Genomic DNA, 19642 nt, shown 5'->3' on the forward strand with positions numbered 1-19642 from the left:
TATTTTTTCTAACAAATAATTTCAGATTTATGCCTATTGGAAAAGTTTGTCCCGTTTTTCTGCATCACAAAAATTATTTTGACGTTTTTTGTTATTTTGCTCTTTAATTGTGATGTTAATTGAAGGACTAGTATAACATTACAATTACATGGCATTATGAGGTGCCTCCAATATTATTCAAATTTAAGACGAAATCGCAAAGATCATAAACTAAATTCAAATTTCCCGCTAAATTTTGATCAGCCCAATCAGTAAAGAAGTTTTCTTCTGTAAGCAATTCGAGTCTAGTTTCGAAAGCAGCCGCTGGGAACAAGAGACTAATAGCATTCTACAATTTATAACCTCTGGGATCTGTGGTTTTAATGTCACATGTCACCGCTTGACGTTAGGATTTTTGTGTTGTTCGTCGATAACTACAATCGTTGCGAAAAAAATGGTAAATAAATTAAGGAATTTAAGGCAACAGTTTACCTAAATGGCATTTTTAATAGTCTTTTCAGGACAAAATTTCCGCACTAATGGTCAGACCGGGCCAAGATCCGGTGTCTAAAGATGAAATACCCTGGTGGTTAAAATTTGCTGGCAGGGGGCTGGGAACAGTAGGTGGAATCCGTAAGTGCAAGATATCAAACATTGTGATCTGTTAAATCTTCAAATGTTTGGATCAACAACAAAGTGATCATTATATGCGTAAAGGCATTGTTCAGTTTGACGACATACGCAAACAAAAATAAACTTATTAAATTCAGAGATAATTTCGTGGCCTTTTCAAGATTAATTGAATTAGTTGTCTTGGGGATTCCGTCTGGACAGTGGCAAGAAAATAGAGATTACAGATAGAAAAGACGAAAATAAAAGAATTGATTTTTTACCTTTATCAGTGCTAAAAACATTATAAACTGAGCTATGGAGCTTTGAGAACGGATGAAATATTAAACAGATATAATAAAAGGTACTTGCTGCATATTGTACACTCTCGAAAGTATGAGAACCGTCTAGAATTTAATCTAAATTGTAACACTATAGCGATATACGGGGTGTTCGAAGACTGCGTTAAGAAATTTTTAAGGGCGATTCTACATGCTGAAATAATGGTAGTAAATCATGCAGCAAAAATCCAAAATTTTAATATTGCTGCTGCTCATTAAGTTAAATTTTTGTTCTTTAATTTTTGACATATTCCGGACATTTCTTGGCGGCTTAAATCGAAAATCGGAACAAAGTTTTAGCTTAGTGTGTTTCTGCATTAGATGGCACTTTACGTAGAATAAAAATTTTGTTTTCTGCATATCTTTTTTGACACGTCAAATATTGCAAAAAGGAATATGCGCTTGTAAAGATTAGAAAATATTAGACAAAACGTGCTCTTCACACGACTCGAAAAGCCTCTTCAAAGTTTTAATCACTCTCAAGCTTAATATTTAATTGGAATCGTAGCAAATCCAGTCATAAGTTTCATTTTTAACGCAATTATGCCAACCAGCAAAACTTTCTCTAAAATCTAAAATTATGTAGCATACTTTAAGAAATTAATAAAACACTAGTAAAAAAATAAAACATTATAACGTATTTTCAAAATATTCTCCGTTCATTGCAATACATTTCGGAACTTTTGAGAAAATGTCTTCAATGTAATTTATTTTTTTTATCGCGAATCATTAATATTATCTACCTTTCACTAGTTCATGGAATTAGTATCTGGCGAAGGTAAAGGTCCGTTTACAATCCACTTACGCTACAATCCACCTATTCGGCAATGCATTTTTGAGGGGCCTCGTAAAGCATTAATTCGCAATCTGCCCTTAGGTTAAATGATAACCGTAATTCTTAAGTGGGGCGCAGTGAGACGCGATGAGTGCGACTCATTAGCGCACAGATACGCAACAACACAAAAGCGAACCTCAATATAGTGTTAGGACACCGGCAGACGACGCGAGAGTTTGGACGCTAAAAATGTAACTCATTATTTTAAATACAGTCGCGCACTCGAGCGACTTTTTGTAGCTGCTATTAGTGACTGCGGGCGATAGTCGCCGAAGATGGAACTTGTTTCATTGTCAAGGTTAGACGCAGCGTCTAAAAGACGCTAGCGATTGTCGTTTTGTACCGAACTCACAGGACTCGAAAAAAGGAGGAAAAACTTAAAACTGGAACCTAAGCTTCCAAGGCTGAAGCGGTTCTTAAGAGAAAAGCTTCAGATGAACCTGGTGTAAAAATACGAAGCCGCCCAAAATATTCCCAAAGTTTAAAAATTAACTACGAAAGAACCAATACCAAATCCACACTACAAGTTAGTTGATGAATATGGAGCTAAAAGTTCTACATCTACATGTAACCAAGGGCAAACTAATGCTAAACTTACCGAAATCTGCGTAGTGCCACCTAGAAAGAAAGAAGAAAATGTCTTTAGTACAGCAGGAACTATGTCCAAAGTCAAACTTATTTGCAATTAGCAAAGCAAAGATAGAGAAATATAAAGAATCCATAAAACTTCAGTTGCTTGACGGAAAACTAAACTCAGTTCAAGCTAAAGGATTTATAGTTTAGAGATCGTTCTTACTAGCTTTCTGCAAGCTGGCGCCCCATTCGTCAATTTCTATCCATTAATCTTCAAAAAGTTCACAAGTGTACACTTAGGACACACGGATTCTACAGGGTTTTTCACGCTATACGGCACGGAAGTTTGCTGCTAAACCGTTTGATTAAAAAGTATTATTTTATGAATTGGCAGACGCCTGCCGGGCGCACATTATAAAAATATCTTTGTAATGTAATACCATTCGATAGGTAATTAAAAATTGCATTTCCTGGTAAGTTAAAAATATGGGGTTGTATTTAAATTAATCAAGTTATAGCCACTTAAGTTCTTATCTGATTAATTTAAATTTGTGGACATCCCGTATGCCATGGTAAGTTTATTATCAATGGTTTGACTGTATCAAAGTATTTGACACATGAAAATTAGATCAGATTTTGATAAAATTTGGATTATTTAAAAAACCTTAAGATTTAGGTACCTATTATAAACTTTATTAAAAACACAATTTTGCAAAACACTTATTTTGCTGAGATAATCCAAAAATGCAATAACATATAGAGTATTTCATTATAAAAACACAACTTTGATACTTTTAGGGCTTTTGGGACAACCTGTACATTACAAAAATATTTTGAGAATGTGCGCCCGGTAGGCGTTTTCCAATTCATAAAATAATACGTTATAAAAATCAAACTGTTTAGTCGCAAACTTCCGTGCCGTTTAGCGTGAATAACCCTGTACATTTCCCATCTAAGAACGCGATTCACACGACACAAAGGACTATCGACCGGTTTCGTCGGCACTATCGACCGGTTTCGTCGGCACTATCGACCATATAATCGTTTGCTCGTTTGCCCTTTCGATGATTCATTTCTTTATTTGGCAGTTCGATTTCAGTTTGTTTATTGTTGACATTTTTGTGGAAAGTGCGTGTTCGCATGGCAATATTTCCAAAGACAAATTTCCCGTTCCAACTTACGAAAGTCAACAACTAAACGGAAAAACTCCAAACGCCCATCTTTCACTAACTTAATGTTACATTGTAGGCCATTTATATTTGTCTGAATTTCATTCAACTGCAGGAGTAAATGCGGAACGCTAAAACTAAAATTAATAAGCGAATTAATTTTGTTTTTCTAAAATATTGCCTGAACAAAAAACTGCGAGGAAATCGCTTACAAATGAAACTGTTGCTCAACTTCCGAGCGATGATAGAAACCAACGAAATTTCATTCTTATCACTTTCTTATTCACATTCTTATTTTAAGAATTATTCAAAATGAGTTATGATCATTTTCGCTCTTTTTGTATTAAATTTATTTCAATCTCTTCTGGCTCATTGCTTTATCTGCTAGCCGCAGATCTCATGCCTTAATTAGCCAAAATGTGCCTATTTCCAAATAAAGTTTGCCCTTTTCGATTAATTTTCTAATTTCGCCTGTATCCACTAAAAGAGCCATCCGAAACAAATTCACACTAGCTGACTGTTTGCCTGACAGAAAATACTTTTCTATAGAGAAACAGTGATGTGGCAATTTTCTTTTTTTTAGGTGCTAAAATAAAGTTTGTATGATGTATGATGTTATTTAATCTTTCTAGCCCTTATGAAGAAAAAATACATTACCGAAAGCTTGGTGGCTGAAAAGCGTTTCTATTTTCGTACCACTGCCAAGACCCAGTCTCTATGACAAAAACAAATATAATACCCAGCAATTAAATAAATGTGCAGTTATTTTGTTTTTCTTTTCTAGTTGCCGTTTTCCTGGGAGTGTGGAGTTGTCTTGGTATACTCGTAGTCAACGTAAGCGCTCTAATTGCGGGAATGTTGCAAGTAGTGGTTGGTTTCATAGTCTTATGTGTTGAGGCTCCATGCTGTTGCATGTTTGTCGAAAACGTGCAAAGAATGAGCGATTTTGTGGATTCGAGGCCTTTTTGGAACAGAGCTGCAGGATATGTGGTGTAAGTACAGTTTAATACACTAAAGATGTTCCTGTCAGCTTATATGAGTTTTTATCTCGAGATTTTAAGTTAGTTGGAAAAAGTATTAAACTTAAATTACATCGACAGTTCAAAAGTTATGCGCCAAAAACGGGTTTTCGCACTTTCCTTGATTATTTAAGCAATGTTCCACAGCCGGATATTGTCTATACTACACTATTGGGGCACCATTGTCCCAATATTTTGACTTCGTTCCGAATAACTTCCAATAATCTTTTACCTTCATTCATTTAGCGCCCGAAACAAGTCTAATCTGACTGGTCTATTAAGAATTGTATTTTGTATTTGTAAAGTCTGTTCTCTTCTCTTCTCTCTTGTATTAGTATGATATTAGTAGCTCTATTTCGTGAGAACCTACATTAAGTTTAAAGATTTGTCTAACTTTGAACTATTTTACTTCAAGCCTTGCGATACCACCAATTATAATTGAACCCTCAGTTACCATTATTTTGGGAAGTGGACTAATTTTTGGAACTGGTGTCCTTTATGGAATGATGGCTTTGGGAAAGAAGTAAGTACACACCTTTTAAATTCTTGTATGATGTTGATGATAATAATTCCTCGTTTCAATGGATTTATTATATATTTTTAATCACACGTATCATTATTATTTTGATGTAACCCATTTGCAAAAAAATGTAAGTAACCGAACTAAAACGCTTTTCAGTGTTGCAAGTTGTGGTTGAAAACCGTAACTAAATGTTAAACTTAATTAATTGGAGAACATTTTACATAAAATAATTTTTAAAATATTGGTATATATTTATTAGGTGACGTTTGTTGTCGATTTACTCCGATGATTCTAACTTCACCATCCTCAACCTCTCGTAGAACCAGTTTCGAATTTATTAGTTGCCGTCTGAGTTTAACTTCTAACATACGCGTTTCGCCTGCGTCTTCAGAATGTCACCTAAAGCCATAAATAAAGCAACTTTTTCTTTCTTCGCTTTTATTCTTCAGGCCTTCTGCTAAGCAATATTTATTTTATTTAACGGTAGTTAAAAATTTATCTTCCTTAAACAGATTTAAGCTTTATGCGTTATTATATTCTGATCTTTCCTGGGTCTCAGTCAAAGTGTGAAGTAAACATTTTGAATATCGTTTATTTCATTACGTTTCGGCGAGACAACGGCGTCTTCATCAGATTTAAAATTTACACAAGCTACAAACACCGCATTAAATTCACAATTTTCAAAATTCACAAATTTAATTCACAATTAAAACATGTTGTATAAAAACTATAATTTATAAAGTGTTAAAACATTTATCAGTTCTTGAGGGAAAAAAGTCTTTCTTTTGGGAGAGCAAAACATTTGAAAAACTTATCTCATGATTGGTAAATATTAACGTTCTTTTAGGTCTTTGCCTTCTTGAAACCTTAAATTTATCTGAATTATTTTCCAGATTTGCGAGAATGGATGTATGTATTGAGATAAGCAGAAATAGTTTTATATTTTCACTAGTGCACTGGGTGTTCTATACTTATGGCTTTATTAGGGTTTTGGAAAATGTTGCTAAGGTTGTCGGTATCTGATCTGAAATTTACTGCTTTTGCAAAAATATGCATTATTTGTATCATTTCTTGGATTCTTCTTTTATGATAATTTGTGTAATTTTTTATGATAATTTGTTTCAAACAGATACCAACAACAGTAGCAACATTTACCAAAGCCTAATAAAGCCATAAGTATATAACACCTAGTAAACTAGTGAAAAATTAAAACTATTTCTGCTTATCTCAATACATACCACTCTCGCAAATGTACAAAATAATTCAGACAAATTTAAGGTTTCAAGAAGGCAAAGACCTAAAAGAACGTTCATATTTACCAATCATAGGTAAGTTTTTCAAATGTTTTCCGGTCCCAAAAGGAGAAATTTTGTCAAGAAAGTTCTATAAATGTACATAAGAAATATATTATCGATATATTAAATTAAGGTTGTAGGAGCTTTAACCGAATTAAAGCGTGTCATTGAATAGAAATTTGCGATCTACTTGTACCCATACATGTCTACACCTTATTTTCTTTTATTTCTAAAACATGCCTGTAGATTCGTGTTCCACTCAAAAGCAAACAGTGTGCGCGTTGAATGTTGCCTTACTGATTCTGACGTTCTAACTCATCAAAAGTTTAACACTTGCAATTAGCCCGGCATTTATTTATTCGGATTTAGTTAAATAACTAGTCCGCAGCCACACGTCTATAAAGTGTGTCACAATATGCAAGTTTTTTGCTTACTTTAAGAGGTTTGGTTTAACAAGCATTGTTAAAAAGCTTCATTGAATAATGGTTTCTAACATCACTAATAAAAGGGCTTCGAGAGAGGACATGGCAGCTGTTGCTTCGCCGCAAATGGCGACCTCACCTTCAGGCTTGGGAGGACATGTAGATCACCAACGGGCCACACTTGTGGAAGATCCTGATGTGTGGCGCCCGACGTAAAGTGGAATCGCTTACGACTACTAATCATATCAGTGTATGGAATTAATTATTTGCTTGCCTTACTGCATGCTTATAGAGCTATTTGCTTAGCGTATTTTGTACGTAGCTGAAGCCTGTTTTTCATCAACTGACCAAAAAGATTATATTATTTTCGTTCGTATAGAAAATTCAAACACTTTTTGATATTTATGGTATTCAAACCCTCTAGATACTATGTTGATCATAGTTTCTTGTGCAGCGTGTTCAGCTAAGAATGGCTTTCCCCATAGTTCAATTAGAACTGCTCCAAGAGTTTTAAGAAAAAAGAATTTGATAAATCGGTCAATAGAAACACTGGAAATTGTTTACCCGCTGGAAGGCCAAAGTGCAATGGCAAATCAACTAATTGAAATTATTTAAGATATTTGTCCATCTACGTACTGTTTTGATATCGGATATCATCACACCCGATATAAAATTCAATAACATAAAGATTATTCCATTTAGCATCAGCTGGCTACTGGATATTTTTTCGTATCTCGTCAAACGAGAATGTAGGAACAGTGATAGCACATCTTCCTCATGTTCTATTCAATTTTGCTCATTYTATACTTGCTTGAAAGGGAATTTTATAGCTGTTACAATCTGATTCCGGTGGTGTGTTATAATTTCAGGYCAAGTTTTGTAGGGTGTGCTTTTGGTTAATGTTTCAGATTCTTGAAGTTCATACAAAAAAACTAAATGTAAATCCATACTTCCTTTRAATCTTGTCGTCCGTTGGGCATGGTTTGAAWCGTCCGATGGSCATTAAATGAGCTTCATTTTGATGAAGTCAATATGTYAATATTTGCTCAAATTAACTTTTACAATAATTTGTAACGATATTTCAACGTGCTCGAAATGACGATAAATTATTTCATATTCTTTGACATTTTATTACAAGAAACCATCCTTTAAAACAATTATTAGGAATCGAACTATTGTTTCTAAAACAATTAATGGATGTCAAATAGTTATAAAACTTCTTCGCATTTTGCTTATTTCAAGAATTCATGACTTAATCAGATGTAATTAAGTACAGCATTTCGTTGTGAAWCGCAATTTAAMTRATYATGAATTATTTTTTTATTAATAATTCMAAACTTGTCCATTGTTTTATGACTTAAAGTAAAAAATACCTTGTTAAACGGCAATATTTTTTCAAATAGAATTAGTTAGGTCTAACGAATGAAAATATAAAAACGAACTTTCCGCTGGAAAATTGTGCAAATTTAATGCCCATTCAAGCAAACGCAATGGGTCCCAATGAGTTTTTTGCAGACAGCAATCTGAAACGCTAACTGATCACCAAACTCAGTCTTTAGCAATAAAATGGAAAKAATTTGATASAACATATGAAAGATACAGTGCTTTTACAAGTTCTTCGCTCCAATTTTAAGAGGTGAAAAAATCTCAAGTAGCAAACTGACTCCAAATTGAATAATCTTATTATATCCGATATCAAAAAATCACCTAATTGGACAAATATTTGAAATATTTTTCATGGCCTTTAACAGCCCSCCGYCGCACAATGTAAAATTTTGGTTTTTCTTGTTTAAAAATAAAATAACTTTTGATCGTTAAATCATTGTGATTTTTTWWAAATGAAGCTTTGTAGTAGATCCTCAGAAATTAAAAAGAGTCATTTATGAAAAGGAAAACAACTTTCAACGAACGTTTATAATCTAAAGCAAGTCGGGTATAATTTGGTACATCGAATATTAAGTTTACAAATTATAAAAATACAATATTTATTAAAATAAAGTAAGTGTTGTTAGATATTTGTAAACATTATCAACTTCGCCAATTTTTCCTGACCTCTAAGTATATTTAAATGGCCTTATTTAATATTTCTCTAAGATTACTGATTACCTGAGCTTCATAAAAAAAATACGATAATTCATCGATTAAGTCAAAAGTTGATTGATTTTAAAACAAGTAAAATCAAAATGTGACACTGTGTGCCGTTGGGTTGATATTCTGAATTTGAATAGATAAAGTATAAGAATAAATGAAAGGAATACTAAAGATACAGATCAACATAGGAAGAGAGTAAATTTAAGGGCAGTTCTGGACAACCAAGAGAGAAGGAAGAGACATTTTTGAGTGACAGACGAAATACTGCAAATGGTGGAGGAAAGAAGACCACACAAATTTACAAAAGTACAAAAAAGTTAACAGAGATATGCAGGGGAGACTTCGAAGATTAAGAAGCAATTGATGAATAGCAAAATATCAACTGTTAGAAAGAAAAAATATAATTTCGCTGTACTTAAGAAAATAAAGAAAGTAGTAGGTGAAAATAGGACAAACACATATCCCTTGCTATATTGACACGACACTAATGGATATCATCACAGATCTATATAGATAGACGTTCTAAAATACTAAATCAAGAAGTTGTAGAAGTAATAGAGAACAATAAAATCGGAGAAGCTCATGGACTATTAAATTATGTAGAAGCACAAAGTTTTAGACGAAGAACACGTTTTAGATGCACGCACTGGTGATATTTTTTCCATTTCTCATTTTTCTCACAGAAGCTTGTTCAGTTTCACAATGAAAAGTTTTTAATTTTTATCAAGTAATATTTTTGTTGAAACCCACATTTTAAAATAAAAGGATGACAATAATTAAATAATTAATAACCTAAACCATAAAGCATTAACAACTTGGTGATTATTTAATACACATCGTAATGCTAAGCAATAAAAAGTGTTTTTTTTTCGAAATAAAATGAAATCCGTTTATTTAAGGTATAGGCAAGATAATGAAAAATGATACTTATTTTTGAAGTTGAACACTCTTGAAATATCTTGAATCTTGAAAATAGTTTTGCAATTTCAAAAATGTAAGGGATTTTATGGATTTCGATGGGCTTCGAGCTGAAACTGACCAAGTCTATAATAACAATTTTTGGTAAATGCACTTTTAATCCGAGCCAAAAATTTTATCAGAATCCTTTAGGAAACTTGGCCATTAAAAAGGCATTTTAGTGCACCTGTTTGGGTGGCTTTGGGGGACTTGGTCAGTTTACGCGGCGCGATACCTAAATCGATACGCAGTACCCTTGTCATCATGTGCTTATAAAAAAAAGGATTGGAAACTTGGAAATAAATTTGAGGTCTACTTCAAGCATCACTGAAATTGTGTTGCTGGCTTGAAAGTGTTTTAGATACATAAATACGCTTATTAGAGTATATTAGATGCTTTAGCACAATTTGTAAATTTCGGAATTATTACAACTGTATTTTTCGAGTTTCGGATTCACGTAGATAATAGTCGGAGATCCTGTATACGTAGCATAATTATTTACTTTTTGTCCTATTAATTTTGGGTGTATCTGTTTGAGCCGAAACAGTTTAAATATTTGCTTGTAGAAAACATTATCTAGTTGAAAAAATAGTTCGGCATTATTAAGACTTAGAAACCATTCTATTATGTAGCTTATACGATCAACTTTATACAAAGCAAACATTGTCAGCTTATAATGTCGAAGAATAGAACATAACGCAAATAAGCTTATATTGAATCCATTAAGCGCTTTACGCTTCTAGTTACAGCAATGTTATAGCAGATGCAGCACATCAGCTTCCCCCGATTGATATTAATGTATTCTACTCTCCAAATTGTTACGTATATTTCGAAATAGTAAATTTTCCAATTATTTTATAGAATAATTTTCCTTGCATTTAATAAAGTAAGGCTTGCACTGGAAAAATCAAAACTAATCAACAATAAAATAGAACTAGCTTTTGAAATCAAATAAGTCTAAATGTTAAACCATGGTTAACTTTTTTAAACATTCTGTACACTGTTTTCACTCCGGAATAAAAAATAGCAGTGGTGACTTTAGAGAAGCTAACTAAATGAACATGAAATCAAAATGAAGCATCCACCTAACAAATTGCAAATGTTTAGACCGACTAAACTAAGTCAACTTTAATCAATTCTAATATAAATTTCGTTTCAACTTAAATTTCTCATTATTCGACAGAAGTTCTTTTACACAGGGTTACCAGTAAGATTTGTTCAAATAAAAAAACCTAATTAGCATATTTGTGCAAAGGTATCAGTCAAGTAAGGACGACATTCCAAAATCGTTTTTATTAAATTGGACATTTCAGAAGCCTGGGGCAAACTAATCCTGTTTATTGTATTATATTTTTTCTTATTTTAAAATTTGAAAGCCCAGTGTTTCAATTTGCCATTTGAATACATTTCAGAGTAAGAGTCGTTTAAAAAGGCTGTAAATTGTACTTGCCGAGTTGTCCAAATGAAAGTAACATTTGCTTGCATAAATAGCTTATCTAGAAAATGGATAGAATACAATAGAAGTTAAATTAATATGTCACGGTCCATTCAGCAAACAAATATTACTTTTTTCAAGCCAATTACTTTAGATTGTGTATAATTCTACTTTATTTGTATAGAGCGACCGCTGAGGAGATGCGTCAAGCAGCGGCCGCAGCTGAAGCAAGCCGGCAACCTGGCGGCGTAACATCAACCAGCATGCGTTCCAACCTTGTAGCAAATGCTCAACCAATCAGCTTTACAGGAGCCCCTGTTTTTGACAGTAATGTTTGACCGTGATATATATGGATTATTTTCAGGTTCCTTTCATTTTACCTTTGCGTCAAAATACGTCTAACAACACTTAAAATCCTCCTTCCATCAAGAAATCTCCAAATAATACATGTATAAACATATGCATAATTTGGGGATATTTAAGTCTAGTTAATTTGTTTTTTTTTGTATGGAGTAGAACTGGTGAAGCAAGGCAGATTTAGCCGGAAGAATATGGGGAAGGGTCCACTATAATTCTAATTTGTTTTAATGAATTATTGTCGTTACGGTTTCTGTTTTGCTCAGTATTAGATTGTTTTATTTTATCTTTATTTATTCACTTAAGTTTATAGTTTTAGTGCCTACCAAAGGGAGATTACAGTAAGAAGTATAATATATTTATTTGTATGTTTCCGTTGTTTCAAATAAAATAAAATAGGCGGATATATGATCTCAAACTTCAACAAGTTTGCTCATTTTATAGAGAATATTTGCCCATCGTTAATTTTTAAATTTACTTGTAATTTAAAAAAATAGTCATTTATTTGAAACAACTCCTTTCAGGACTAATTTGTTTTGTTTTATCAGCTTTTCTTTGATTATAAATGGTTTTGAAAGTCTTTCGTTGATGAAGGAAGTCCTTATTGAAGAACTTTTCTTGAACGAGGCTCGTAAGTATACGAATCTCGATCAAGAAACAAACCAAAATTATGGGTGTACATAATGTATACTTCTAAGTTAACTTAAATACAGTGCGAGATTATAGGCTATAGTTGTATTTATTCATATAATTTATAATACATAAACTGTCAATTATAGGAGTGCTGTGCGCTACTGGGTTTGAGCTTATAATTTCAAAATTTAAATTAAATAATTACACAACCATTTATTATATGTGAGACACATTTTAATTGTGTGTCGAAAAAATGGAAGTATTTGACTGTGACTACTCCAATTACTTGTTTTTATTTGGTCACAAATTTTATAAATTGTGTGGTTGAATTTCTTACCCTTTTGATTTCTTAGTAAATATTGCCTATTATTTCAATTTAATTCATCAATTTTAATCATAAGCATTTTAAGACTGTGGTTTATGCGTGTATTGGTGTGTACTTTAGTCTAATTAAATTACGTATTATACGGTGTGTCTAATTCTCTAAATACCTACTTTGCGTGCTTGCTGAAGAGATTATGTTCGCTTACTCCTGTAGAGAGGGTCAGTAAAAGTAATTTTGGTTATAACTCCCGGTATATGTGATTATATTTTCTATATTGTTGTATGTAGTATATCCCTGCTCAATTGGTTATTTATTAATACAATAAATTTTACTTTCTATTAAGTAAGAATTATTGGCGCTACAACATTCAAAAAGACATGCTAAATTAACATTCCATCTCGGTTTCCGAATGAGGAATTCCAGTCTACATATCGTATGTTTTTAATGATCAATCAAATATATTTTGCTTTTATTTGAATAGTGATTAAACTTATTATAGTTGTTTGAATACAGATGAAAATATAATGACCTTTATCAACTGCATAATGTTAGTGCATTAATTACATGTCATAAAAATTGGTTTCCAAGTTTATTATATGCAGAGCGAACACTAAACAAAGTTATTTAATAGCTCTTAGCACAGTTAATCGTTTAAAACTAAATTTTAATTTTGAAGATGACCGGAAATAATTTGTGATATTTTAACATTTTATACTATTTTCCAGATTCCAAAAGATTTTTATCACAATCTGTGCGAGGTATTATATTTTGTAAATTTTGTTCTGGCGCCTAAAAGCAGTTAAAATATAAGGAATTACGCGAAACTATTACGACACGTTTATAAATTACGTAAAAATATTTTTAATTTATAACTTAACACTTGAAACAATCTTTACTTGTTTTTTCGGCTTTCAGGTTTCAAATAATACAATAAAAAGTTCGGATTCTTAAGTTTAGAAAAGACTTATCCTTATCTAAGCTTTTTTCTTCAATTAATGAAAAGTACTATTACTTCGTTAGTAATGTTATCTTGTGTATTTAAATAATGCCTGAAGCAACAAGTTGAGTTTTCCAAATAGTTTGTTAAAAATGTTAGCAAATGATAATGTTCACACTGTGAGCCATGAAGTCTCAATGCCGTTCCAATATGCCACGTACAGTTTTCACTCAAATAAAAGAGTAAAATGTGAAATTTTTTTAAAGATGTTGCAAATCAATCGATGAAAGTTCCCAGTAGACGGAACTGGAGGTAGACTGCATGTTTCTATTTATTATGTATACTTGAGATTGCTTTGAAGGTAAATGACTGAAAATTTTTTATTTGAATATTTACAATTTTTCCAAGTGTGGTCGTAAACTCAGCTACAATATAATTGCTTCCATTTTAAATGGATTTATTTAAGCTGCCAAAAACCTTTTCTGATATTTAAACTAGTTATATATATTTCGTAATACTGTGAGTTTACTAGAACGTTATGTAATACCTAAAAATAAATAATTAATTTAAGCAACATAATAGTAATAGAAAGAAACGGTAGTTTTATGTAACACACATCGACCTTTATTTGAAGATAATTGCATACATTAAATATTTTGATTTTGAGAGTTATTAAAGTGTGCATTGAATTGAAATGTAATTGAATGTAATTGTTATTATGTACATGTTCAATTAGATCAATTTCTAACATTGCAAATTATAGGATGACATGGCTACATGAAATGTAACCCGAAAAATGTACTGTTATAGCAATAAAACAAAGTATTATATTTTTGCGTATCATTGTATTATTGTAAAGCCGTCTCCGTTATCTCGATAACTTGATGCTCCGTTCTTTCCAAAGCGGGAAAACTTTGTCTTCGAAAGCAGCTCTGTCTTCCGATTCTTGAACTTTTGAATTCATCTTCGTTTGGAATTATGAAATAAGATTAATTTCTCGAAGACTTAGCTGCTTTTAACTCCATTTCTTTCGCGAATTATGGTGCCTTAATTAAAGATTCTTTCCAAAGCGTGAAAACCAGCTCTCCCTTCCGATTTCGTCTACTGTTTAAAGATTGGAAATCGGTGCAAATCTGATTAAGTTCTGAACCAGTCCTGTCTGTATCTTCAAATATTTTCAGATAAATTCGTCTTTACTTTCTTTACCACGATAGGTTTTTTTAATTTGAAAGCTGAACTCGCAAGATCCCAACTTGCTGTTCTGAAGAACTAAGTACGTTTTGAGGTAAAGAGCGTGTGAGAGTGAAAATCGAAAGTTTCAACAATATGTCGATTGTTACCTTCGTTATCTCGCAAGGTTTCAGAAATAAAAAAAAATATTTCGATGATAATTTTCAAACAATATCCATATAACAGAAAAACTAAGCAAGTTTCAGAAGTTCGCAAGATTTCCCCAAACTAAGAAATTTAGTCTGAAAACGAAAAATTCGCTGTATCGTCCAATATTTGAAGATCCAAAATTTGGCAAACTAACCACCTTTTGACTGACACTAAAGTGCGAAGTTTCAATAGTCCGAAGTTTCCCCTATATATTTGCCGCTAACGTCGATTCTTTGCGCAATTCCTAGAATCTTTACCACGCAGGAAAAAGGCGAAATCTTGCTTTTTCTTCCACTGTTTGAAGATTTTAAATCGGCGCTGAACTGAGCTGAAGAGTTTATGGGTTTTTAAGACTCATAATCACAACTCATCATTTTCCTGATACAATCGATCTGAAAAATGTTAACCGACTGTTCCATATTCATGTTTGAAGATCAAAGTCGGTTGAAAATTAATCACGTTCTGAGCTAAATGGTCCCGCATTTATTCGTTTTTGAACCAGGTAATGCTTTGAAGAAAAAAAATAGAAAAGTTGGAACTCGATAAATTCTGACTGCTGCAAGCGATTTGATTTCTGTTTGAAGTGTTGTTACGTCCAATTATTTTTCTATCAGTGCGTGTTATGGCAAAAGACTATAGTTCTCCAGGAAAAGTTTCTACAGAGTGGCAAATGAAACAATGTGAAATTGCTGAAACTTTTGCATGCTCCCAAATGAGCAAAAAAAATTGTGATTTTTTTTGAACTTCAACATGAAAAACACAAACGTAGACCTCATATTTCAAAACGTTTTTTGAATTTTCCCCCTACCTTTTTAATTAACAGCTGATGTCAAAAAAAATCAACTTTTTGGTCTTGGCACCGATAATTTTTTTCTCTTGGGCCGTTTTTCAAAACTTGCAGCTAAAGTTGAAGCTGAAACGTCATGTAAAAAGATGCAAGTCCGATGGTCGACTCAAGATAAAAATTCAATACACAGGATTGCATTAAAATTGTCCCAATCGGAATTGCTCCCGAAATTTTATATTATGACATACTTTGAATTAAAGTTAAGATTACATTCTAACAATCCGTTACATTTAATTATACAAGTAATTATATGAACACTTTAGGATGATGTTATATGCTTGCATGAGTTAGATTGGTTGGTAGAGGAACTAAATTACAACTGCATGCCCTTTGCTGACCTGAAAATGCACGCAAATTCACAATTTAAATTTGTTGTTTATCCTCTACTGTGAATAAAACATTTTCGTCACCACCTCCTCGCTCTTTTCTTATTCAACTGAACTTTATCGGCGGTATATGGTTGATTCAATTTATTGCTAAGTAAATTTCTAAACGTATAATTATCAGTTAAAAAAAACCAGAAAGTACCAAAAATGACGGCATATGGAGATCAGAGCAAAAAAATGTTTGCAATGCAAAGAAATTTGATTTTTTTACATCACCCTGTAAATAAAAATGATGTAAAAAAACCGTATAAAAAAAAATAAAATGATAATGAGGAAAATTTCAAAAAACGTTTTGAGATTTGCGGATTATCTTTATTCGTTTCGTGTTAAAAAAAAACCCAAAAATTTTGCATTGTATCATTTGCCAACGTCTAGAAACTATCTAAAGCATAAATTTTTTGCAAAAACACGGATTGATAGAAAAAGAATTGGACTAGAAAACACCTCAAACCGAAATCAAATCGCTCGCAGCAGTCAGAATTTGGCCAGTTCCAAATTTAGGGCAAATTTGGCCATGTAAACGTCTATTTTGTTGATCAGTTGATTTATAGGGCAGCTTTAAATCACATACACAAAACTTGTTGGTCTTGCACCGATAACTTTTCTGTTGTTGATCTCATTTTCACGACCTTGAGCTCATGTTGAAGCTAAACTTAATAGACAATTTAAGACGAAAATTTGATGTGATATTGTATAAAAACACCCAAATAAGAATTGTACTCGAAATCTGTGCTTCTAAAAGATCTTCTTCTCTAGAGAGAGAAACAAGTGAAGTTTATGTTTAAATGTTTAATAATTTTTTTTCTGAAGTCGACTGCGAAGTTAGCTTCAACATGAGCCTAAAATTACCCAGTAGGGCCAAAATTAAAAAAAAAACATGACTGCGATACCAAAAAGTTGATTTTTTTTAAGCCCACTATGTAACTGAACAAGATGAAGGAATAATTCAAAAACTTTTTTCGACTACGCGGTCTATCTGGTGTTGAAATACAAAAAAGTTTTTTTGGTTTACTGAGAGCGTGTGAAACTTTCACTAGTTTTGCATTGTTTTATTTGCCATTCTGTAGCAATTATTAACCCTGTAGAAAAGAATTGCACTAAATAACGGTTCAATCAGAAACCAAATCGCTCTCAGCAATAAAAATTGGTCGAAAGTTGTTCGTGTAATCGTCCAGTTAAATTAGTGTTTCACTTCGCAATTCAAGATAACAAGCTGTAAACTCGTATAAACCTTTACCTTAACATTCTAAAACTTGTCTCAAAACCAACTTACGATAGTGTGGACGCGACTGTAGATAACTATGGTTAAAGGTCCAAAAAAACTTTTTGCGCATTTTTTGCAAATACTTCGTTTCCAGTAAGTTTTACGGTATTTGAATGCATTGTATTGAATTATTTACGGGATGAATATTGCAGCTTGTTAAATTCTGCACAACTTTTGCTTGAAACATTATTTTATACGTTTAACCGTTTTAGAGATAGAGGGCGGAGAGCGCGCAGTGTTTAACTATGTACAGCGTTATCGCATTTAGAAATGTTTTTCGGGCTTTGAAGCCGTGGTTCGTGGCAATTTCTTCCTGACGTTTCGTCCACAACTGCAGTGGACATTATCAAAGGCGATGAAGCAGTGGGCAAAGTGATTTAACGGGCGTTGCGTTAGTTACTTGCGTTAACTTAGTTAATCTATGGTTGCGACTAAGACTGGTTCAACTATCGTGACTTGATGTTTTACGCAGACATAGCCATTCAAGGCTTTGTGTCTTTGCTGGTAGCCTGCAAGAGCCTTGGTGGGTTAGGGGTGTGGGTTTTGGGAGTTTGTGGGACTGAGAGCGAACGAAGAAAAGAAAAAAGTAGGAGAGCGAAGCGAGAAAAGTTGGTTTGTGGCGATTGGTTTTAAGTTTTAAATTTGGAAGAGTTAGAGAGTTTAGGTACTTTCCAGGAGATTTGAAATGTCGGGAATCACCTGCTTAAGGCGGGTGATTCCAGGGGGGTCTGCAATTAGACTTGTCGGGGTTAGGTAGCGTGGGTTAGGGATAGTTTGGGAAAACGTGTCTTTAATTAGTGGGTTTGGATGGTTTAGGACGCCAGTTTTGAACTTTTCGTGGAGCTTTGAGACGAACTGTTGCACGTTTCGATTTGAAGGTTCGCGTGAATTTGTGAGTTACGGACGTACCAGGGGGGTCTTGTCATCCTGCGGAGGATTTTGTTTTGGAAGACTGGTTCAACTACCCATGACATGATGTTTACCGCAGACATAGCCAATTAAGGCTTTTTGTCTTTAATGGTAGCCTGCAAGAACATTGGTGGGTTTAGGGCGGGCTGGTTCAACTACTGAATCCCCTGTCGTATTTATGCGGCCCGGCCGTGTGAGCTCATTCGTGAGGAGTGGGCGGGGCTTTAATTGTTTTGGCGCACACGCTGTTTGCCGCAGTTGTGGACGAAACGTCAGGAAGAAATTCTCATGGACCACGGCTTCAAAACCCGAAAAACATTTCTAAATGTGATTTGACCGGCCGTGAAAGCCTTCACAGTTCAGGGTTATTGATTGAACTTTGGCCACCCCGTTTTAACATCTAATTTGAAAATTAGAGAAAAATGTTTAACACAAAAGTTGTAGATATATATTAATCTAGTTTATTTTAAGATAGTACTAATTGATACAGAGTGTCTCAAATTCAAGTGACACACCAAACTTGCCTTTTTAATGGAATGCCGTACTTTTTATGGCAGACGACTTTTCAAAACAACATGTAAGCAATGTTTTCTTTGTGTATTTTCGGTTGCAATTTTTTTGGGAAAACAGCTTTTTGTATGTAGAAAATTTCTGCATAACTCTGTTAATATTGGGCCGATTTGGACATTTTGACGATTTTCGATAAAAACTAGAACACGGAAAATTGAAATCGGGTGTTCTTGTAACAGTTTGGAAAGTCATGGGTTCTGAATAGTGGCAAGCGTAAAACTCTCAAACTTGCATATACTTCCACTCTTTACTCTGCAACTCGGTTACAAGTATCAACATTTAGGAGAAATTTAAAACTTAAAAAGCCCATAGACTTTGCGTAAAAACCAGTTTCTAAAGCTCATTTCGGTCACCGTTTCAGGACAGTGGCATAACGGATGCTGGAGCTGATACAGTTCTATACAAGACCACGAGTTTTGAAGAAGCTTTGAAAACTTGCTATTGAAAAAACGAGTTTTTTAGTTGGTAATAATGCAACATTATCCAGTGTCTCAGGTCTCAAACTCCTCAATAAAAGATATCGTAAATGATGGATAAGGCTGGGTTGGTTTGCAGACAGACTAGACTTTCAGATCCCCCGAATAAAATTGATTTTTTTGTTTGGGCATATCTAAACTCGCATAGTAGTATATTGCACGCCAATCCACACCCTCTCGAATTCAGACAGGTTATTATTGATAAGTGTGAAAAAAATAAACAAAAGGGTGGAATATTTTTGAGGGTTAGTCGCAATTTTTTTGAGAAGACTTGATTTGTGTAATTTAAAACTTTATTACAAAATCTAAT

At 33.3% G+C, this 19642-nt stretch overlaps 1 protein-coding gene across 2 annotated transcripts; it reads left to right on the plus strand.

Moving 5' to 3' along the window:
• The first annotated feature begins 328 nt into the window (after positions 1-328).
• On the plus strand, positions 329-14330 carry LOC109539965 (calcium channel flower). 2 transcript variants are annotated; one of them, XM_019908050.2, is made up of 6 exons: positions 353-436; positions 492-612; positions 4291-4498; positions 4941-5048; positions 6852-7015; positions 11433-14330. In XM_019908050.2, exons 1-5 carry the CDS (start codon positions 434-436, stop codon positions 6979-6981), a joined length of 570 nt encoding a protein of 189 aa, XP_019763609.1. In that variant the 5' UTR covers positions 353-433; the 3' UTR covers positions 6982-7015; positions 11433-14330. The 2 variants fall into 2 exon arrangements, with proteins under 2 accessions (XP_019763608.1, XP_019763609.1); XM_019908049.2 differs by lacking the exon at positions 6852-7015 and having other exon boundaries at positions 329-436.
• Positions 14331-19642: the final 5312 nt, after the last annotated feature.

The sequence above is a fragment of the Dendroctonus ponderosae genome, unplaced genomic scaffold (genome assembly GCF_020466585.1).
Source record: "Dendroctonus ponderosae isolate FM_Combo_2020 unplaced genomic scaffold, Dpon_F_20191213v2 Dpon_F_20191213_3, whole genome shotgun sequence".
Taxonomy (NCBI): domain Eukaryota; kingdom Metazoa; phylum Arthropoda; class Insecta; order Coleoptera; family Curculionidae; genus Dendroctonus; species Dendroctonus ponderosae.